Here is a 7,769-nt window from a genome sequence, read left to right as displayed (position 1 = left end):
TGTGCTTGTATGCGTACATACGATGCCCAGCTGAATCTACAGCATGAAGAGATCTGAAATTTTTAACATAGGTGGATAGAAGGGGAGAGTGGAGGGAGTCTAAATGCACCTTGAAGCTGGATTTTTTTATGTTTGCATTCGCTGGGGAGTTATGAATGAAAAACTGACAGAAAATGTGTGCTGGATAGGACAATCCAACATGCTGTCACCACAATACACTGTCGCTAGGCAACATACATAAAATAGGTAACATAAGTCAAAGAACCATGAAGTCCATAGCGTAAGAAGCCATTTTCGGTCCCTGACACGAGGAACCATATTCAGCCCGTAACATCTGGAAGTGTTTGTTTGTATGTGTGCAATGCCCAGCCAAATCTACGGCATGCAAAGATCTGAAATTTTTAACATACATGGGCACAGCATTTCACTGATCACACATGGCTGTATTAAAGAGCAATATTTTTGCTCCAAGAAATGAAGCTGTCAACGTCATCAACAAGCAACTTTTACAAGAATTACCCAGTGTTTTATGAATTTATAAGTCTATCGACATGACATGTAATACAGATGAGGCTGTCAACTACATGACAGAGCTTTTGAACAACTGGAGTCACCTGGAGTACCTTCGAACATCTTGGAGCAGATGGTTGTGGCACCGATTATCCTTCTCAGGAATACGAATCCTCTTTCCCTCTGCAAAGGAACACAACTCTCAGTCAAAAAACTGATGCTGAATATTACTGAAGCCACTATCACGACTGAACATTCTGCCTGCGAAGTAGTATTCTTTCCTCGGATTTGAATCATCCCTTCAGCTATACCATTTCAGTTTAGACGTCTGCAGTTCCCCGTTCATTTGAGTTTCATTATGTGCACCAACAAGGCACAAGGACAATTGCTTAAAGTTTAATGACTTTATCTTTGGAAATGGTGCTTCTCCCAAGGTGAACTATATGTGGGTTGTTCAAGAGTTGGAAAGACAATTGTTATATACATCTTACCTCCAAATTGAAGGACAGTTAATATAGTTTGTCCGGAAGCTCTACAAGGAAAAACTAGTTTGCTTTTTATATAATATGGTCTTTTATATTGTTTTAATATTATTTGTACCATCCACCAACCCTGTATCTTAAGCTTTCAAAAAAACAATATCATTAAAAATAAAATAATTTAATTGATATAATTTATGTAAAAACCATGCGTGTTAATAAATATAATGTTTTTATTTTGCTTTTACATAATTGGCTAAAAACATCTGATGGTTAAATTAACCCATTCGCACCCCATTTAAATACCACAGCAGTTCACTGAAAAAACACATTTAAATCCCGCACTACAGCAGTCGTCTGCACAGTAACTTTTTCAGTAAGTTATCACTAACCCCGCTGTATTCACTAAACGTTACAACAGGGATATTGTCACTTTTTGTCCAGTTCCAGTCATTCAAGTTAGTCTGTGCTGAGGTACGAACTCGTTTCGAAAGACTTGACCCATCATCGTCATTTGTATCACTTTCCGTGTCATCAGCACTATTACACGCATCACTCGAACTCGAACTAAGACCTTCAGAGTCTATTTCATCATCACAAACATCAGTGTCTTCATAATCACTCTCTAAAACACTATTAGCTTTCGTATTCCATCTTCATCAACACCAACACATCTGCTTGATGCCGTGATTGCAACTGGCGTGAGCGAAATAATATGAACAAAGATTATTTTATCTCTTGTTCCAGAATTATGTGATAACCTGAGCATGGAGCACGGGAAAAAACTGAAGCCACACGTCTAAACTTCAGCTCAGAATGCATACAAGTGGCATCTGCGAGTTAGTAACTGAACTACATGTACTGATATACAGCAGTGCATCGCCGCGAGCTGAGCTCATCATTGGATTCATATGCCACGAATAACTTTTGCAAGCTAGGGTCATCAAATGATGCAATTGTATTAATATTCACAGGCTAGTAATACATAACCTCCATGTACCCATAAATTATTTTATACGGCATATCAATACTGCATATTGTATCTCTCAAGAAGCAGTCACTGATTAATCCATACATCACAAAGTAGTTTCTTTATTACTTCTTGGAAGAATACACTTCTTATAAATGTCTCTGACATGGAAGTTACTCTTCCAGGCCCTTATCCCAGTTTATTGAGGTCAGCATTAGATTTGGATTTGGCCCATTTGTTATAACCAGATGCCATATATGACGGGACTAGCTGATGTACCCGTGCTTCGCCACGGGATTTTCAGAAAGACTTGTCTTCGTGGTTTTCCTAACTGAAGTCAACTTAGGCCATTACAAAATCTTCAGTAGGAATGTAGTAATAAAAGTAATATTATCATACAAAATACTCGATCAAATGAAAAACCGTACATTTTCTCACTTTAACAAACAGTACTACAGTGCCGATCTAACAGTCCAAAGTTCCAGTGCTGGAATGACCAGGCCGCAGACAGCCGTGAACACTCCTCTGCTGTTATTTCGTTAAATATGCACACTGCTCATTCCAAACAGTGCCTCAGGGTAGGGACTGAATAGCTCGAATGCTGTGATGAACCAGCATGTTACATACCAGTAATATCAGAAAATTTATGAACCAGGGGAATGGCATGCTAAAGAAGAAAGTTGTCCAACTCCTCATCTACTTGCTGCTAATATTCAGGCAGGCTGTTATACTCGGCACGACCAGGCCAGTTGGCCGTGCGGTTAGGGGCGCGCGGCTATCAGCTTGCATCCGGGAGGTAGTGGGTTTGAACCCCACTGTCGACAGCCCTGAAGATGGTTTTCCGTGCTCTATCATTTTCACACCAGGCAAATGCTGGGGCTGTTCCGTAATTAAGACGAGGGCCACTTCCTTTCCACTCCTAGCCCTTTTCCTATTCCATATCCACCATAAGACCTATCTGTGTCGGTGCGACGTAAAGCAAATTTTAAAAACTCGGTATACAGCAGTAATCCCATCTATCGGAGATGAGTTGCAACAGGGACACAAAGCACATCCCAACAAACAATGGTCAGTGTGATGTTATTGTTGATCAATGTTACGAGCTTTCTGTATTGTAGGCCTTCACATTCAGTTTTCTTTCGATTCTGTTATATTAGGGCGTCTTACAAAATTATTTATAGCGTACACTGTAGTTCCTTATTTCCCGACTTTGCGTACCGATTTTCATTAAATTCTGTTTACCCATTTTCTCGTGACTCGGTGCTGATACGAACTTAGCAACAAAAATCAAAATTCATGAATATCTCTGTTACCATAGCCGGTACAATAAAATATATAAGACATAAATGATCGGAAATTTAGTACTATATAACTTTAGTTATGTTGTAGTATTTGTCGATAGGACCACTAATAACACAAATATTTTAGAATTAAATTTTACGCCTTCTCCTAAACTACCATTTCACTCAGCGTGAGTAAAATTATTTATGGCCTAGATTCATCATCATCATCATCATTTCCCTTTATCCAGCTGTAGCCAGGTAGGGGCAAATATGGTTCCTCTCCATTTTCTTCGGTCTTTCCACCACTCCTCCTCCAACACTGTGTCCCAGTCCAGATTTCTTTCTATAATGCTGCGTTGGATGGTATCCTTCCATCTCAATCGTGGTTGTCGATGGCCTCTCCTTCCTTGGATTTGCATTTCCATCACCTTTTTTGGCATTCTTTCGTCGCTCATTCGCTTTATGTGCCCAAACCATCTTAGTCGGCTCTTCTCTATTCTATCATTCATTTTTTCCACTCCAATTTCTTCCCGGATTTTCTCATTCCTTATTTTGTCTCTTCTACTCTTCTGTATCATACTCCTCAAGAATTTAATTTCGGCTGCCTGTATTCGACTCTCATCCTTCTTTGTCATTGTCCAAGTTTCTGCTCCATAAGTTGTTATGGGTACGTAATACATCTTGTACATAGTATCCTTTGCTTCCATTGGCACATCTTTGTCCCATAACATATTTCTTACACTATGATAGAAACAACTTCCAGCTTGAATCCTTTTACTAATCTCAGCATCCAGTCGAGCATTCTCCATTAATTCACTCCCCAGGTATTTAAACGTTTCCACTACTTCCAGGGGCTTGTCTGCAAGTCTAATCTGACCTTTCCCTTCTTTCTCCCCTCTAGTCATAACAAGAGTTTTACTCTTTTCTACACTTATTTTCAATCCACATTCTTCAATCTTCCCATTCACCACATTCAACTGTTCTTGAACCTTCCTGTCGTCTTCTCCCCAAATCACAATATCATCTGCAAATAACATCATGTTCATTTCTCTTCCTCCATATGCAGCTTTTGCTGTTCTCATGATGTCATCCATTACTATTGTAAACAAGATTGGTGATAGAACACTTCCCTGTCTCAGCCCACTAGTTATTTTGAACCAACTTGTCCTGCCAACTTGTGTTTGCACGCAACTACAACATTCCTTATACAATGCCATGATCATTTTTATTAATCCCTGTCCAATTCCTTTTTGCACCAGACTGTCCCAAACTTTCGTCCTAGGGACACTGTCATATGCCTTTTCAATATCAATGAATGTCATCACCATATCATTCCCGTACTCCCAATGCTTTTCCATTAGTTGTCTCATAATGAAAATGGGCTCTATTGTTGACCTTCCACTTCTGAAACCAAACTGATTTTCCTGTATCTGCTTCTCAACCCTCAACCTTATTCTACTTTCTAGTATCCTTTCCATTATCTTAGCAACATGGGATATTAGAGTAATTCCCCTGTAGTTCTTCAAAACTTTCTTATCACCTTTCTTGAAAATTGGGATGATTATTCCTTTTTGCCAATCCTCAGGGACCTCCTTATTCTCCCAGACATTCCTGAGAACCCGATATGTCCACTGCAGGTATGGCCTAGATTATAGCAACTTATTCCCCGACTTTTCAAACCGATTTTAATTAAGAGAGGACCACTGATGACATACATATTTGGGAATTAAATTTTAGACCTTCCCCTAAACTACCATTTCTCTCAGCGTGAATAAGATTATTTATAGCCTATATTGTAGCAACTTATTCTCGAAGTTTACATACCAATTTTCATTAGGGTACACCCACTAATAACATAAATATTTGAGAATTACATTTTAGGTCTTCCCCTAAACTACCATTTCTCTCGGTGTGAATAAGATTATTTGTAGCCTAGATTGTAGCGACTTACTACCGGACTGTACATACTGATTTTCATGAAATTCTCTTCAGCCGTTTTCTCGTGATGCATGTACCGTACGTACGTACGTACGTACATACATACATACGTACGTACATACATACATACATACATACATACATGCATACATACATACATACATACATACATACATACATACATACATACATACATATTATCTGCGCACCTTTTCTGGATAGATTTACACCCTAGTGCTGAATTGGTCGACCTCGGCAATCTTTGAGATTCGTACTGGCAACCTTTGAAACACAAACTATGAATCGCTTATGCATTGCTGTACGACATCTGGCGTACACTTTACGTACTAGTACTGTTGTTATTTACACAGCAAAGCCAAACTATAGAATTCACTCTAGGAATAAGATTCGCATCGAGAAATGTTATATAATGTGTGTGTGTGACACAGTTGTTGGCTTAAGATAACAAAGGTTTAGCAAAATTCATATTGATCGATCATATTATCGATTCAATTCAGATTTCATTTCCATTCAGTTGGCAGTACTTACGGAACCGGAATTGCTCCCTCCTTACTCCTCAAACCCGTACACAAATCTATTGATAAAAAGTGCGCAGATAACACACACACACACATATACATACATACATACATACATACATACATGCATGCATGCATACATACATATATACATACATACATACATACATACATACATACATACAGTACTAAATTATGGACAACTCAATGACATTAATGTCTGTCATCTGTAGTGACCAACATAAAAAAGCAGGATATGATTGACAAAAGTTAGATGGAAGGCCCTTAATTGGAAACACATTTGTTCTGAGTACAAAAAAATCTTCTAAGAGATATGTTTTTCTACTTATAGTTGCAGTATATAGAAGGCCAAGTGATTAAAAAGAGACCTCATTTGTTTTTATAAATTGGGACATTTAAAGACCTGTTGAGACTACTATTATAAACAAGATGCTAAGTCACAATTTTGCAAAACATTTTATTACTTAAATTGTATTTATTTGTACTATTGACGCTAATTAAAATTTCTGTATTTTGTTAAAAGGTTGCCATCAGAGGAAGCGGAGATGCTTCAGCTCAAACCTGAGAATGCAAAGGCCATCCATGACCTTTATCCTGCCAATGACATGGAATGTGTCGAAATCTTTGAGAAGCTGATACAAGCCTTGCCGGCTTATGGGATCTTCTCATGTGGAGAGCTTGCCGCATGGATGGTGCAATCCTACTACGGTGCCATGTTCTCTATGCAGACACGACCTGAGTTTCGGCGCAAGGGCTATGGCATACATCTGGCACAGTACCTCACCAAAGTTGTGATATCACGGGGCTACATCCCATTTGTCGTCATACGACCAGAAAATGACGCCTCGCAGAGCCTTTACACGAAACTCGGCTTCAAGAAAAATTATCAGACAGTCCGGGCCATTTTGCGACCACACGGCTATGTGGAAGCTAACGACACACCTGGAGGTGGTGGCGAGGAAAATGCTACAGAGGAAGCGCCTGCTGCAGAGAAATGAACTACTGTTGTGATGGTGAACCTGGTGCACGCTAACAGATGAACAAAAAACATCGCCATTTCCCCTCCACCTTCTCTCTCGCTTCCACCACTGCAGATATTTAAAAGGAAAACTATATTATTATAGTCAGTAAGATCATTTCACTTCATATCATAGGTCGAATTAAGACCAGAAACTTCATCTTGGTTTCCTCTGGTAATTTCAACTTTATTATGGTGGCATAGTCTACAAATGAAGCTAAATATCACTGTTGGGAGCTGATGAATGCACAAAATGGTGCTTATTGTAGAAATGATAATATGTAAAAATTTGTTTGAAACATGGGAAGAGCACTTCTCATGTCTGATCTAATACAAGATAGAAGGTGATAAAATATTACATTTACACACACTTTCTACAAGCCATTATACAAAAGAGATACAATCTGAAATTGCTAACAAATCAAGTGCTTTCTAGTAATATATCAAGCATTCTCATAATAATTTTATATCATTCAAAGAAGGGAAGTGCTATATAGCTTGAGCTAGTACATTGGGTGATGTTTAGTAACATTATAGACATTGTTCACCATTCAATATCTGCAGTATTACTGCTATTCTGTGATAATGTCATATATGGTGTTAAATCCCACATCTGGGTCCGTATTGTGCTTGAGAATAATAGGAAAATACTTATTTCTAATTACATTATATGGTGTCTGAGTACAAAACAGAGAAGAGAAAGATCAGATCTTGACTCAAGCCTGTAGGTGATAGTATCTTTGAGAAATGAACGTCCTCTTCACCATGATTGAAGGTTTGGATCTATTTTTATTCATTTATGAATTGCACATTTTATCTTGTTGAAAAATGTGGTTACAAAATGCATGGCAAGAGTTACCAGAGTGAACCAAAGCAAAACACAGTAAAACCCAGGTCAGAAGGATACATACTGCCAGGTCTGGGCAAGCTCAAAGATACAGAGGAACGAATTTAATTCATTAATTAAATCTAGTCAGCTTTCTTTCCCCTTCCCACGTTATATCTTAAAGT

General features: G+C 38.5%; 1 protein-coding gene across 1 annotated transcript in view; it reads left to right on the top strand.

Moving 5' to 3' along the window:
* Positions 1-6,738, top strand: part of LOC136876893 (uncharacterized) — a 629,665-nt gene extending 622,927 nt beyond the window's left edge. The window contains exon 5 of the mRNA XM_067150682.2: positions 6,264-6,738. Within this exon, the coding sequence (XP_067006783.1) occupies positions 6,264-6,738 (475 nt within the window). The remainder of the gene's footprint in view (positions 1-6,263) is intronic.
* The last annotated feature ends 1,031 nt before the right edge of the window (positions 6,739-7,769 follow it).

This window comes from Anabrus simplex, chromosome 1, assembly GCF_040414725.1.
Source record: "Anabrus simplex isolate iqAnaSimp1 chromosome 1, ASM4041472v1, whole genome shotgun sequence".
NCBI lineage: Eukaryota > Metazoa > Arthropoda > Insecta > Orthoptera > Tettigoniidae > Anabrus > Anabrus simplex.
This window is presented reverse-complemented; position numbering and strand designations above follow the sequence as displayed.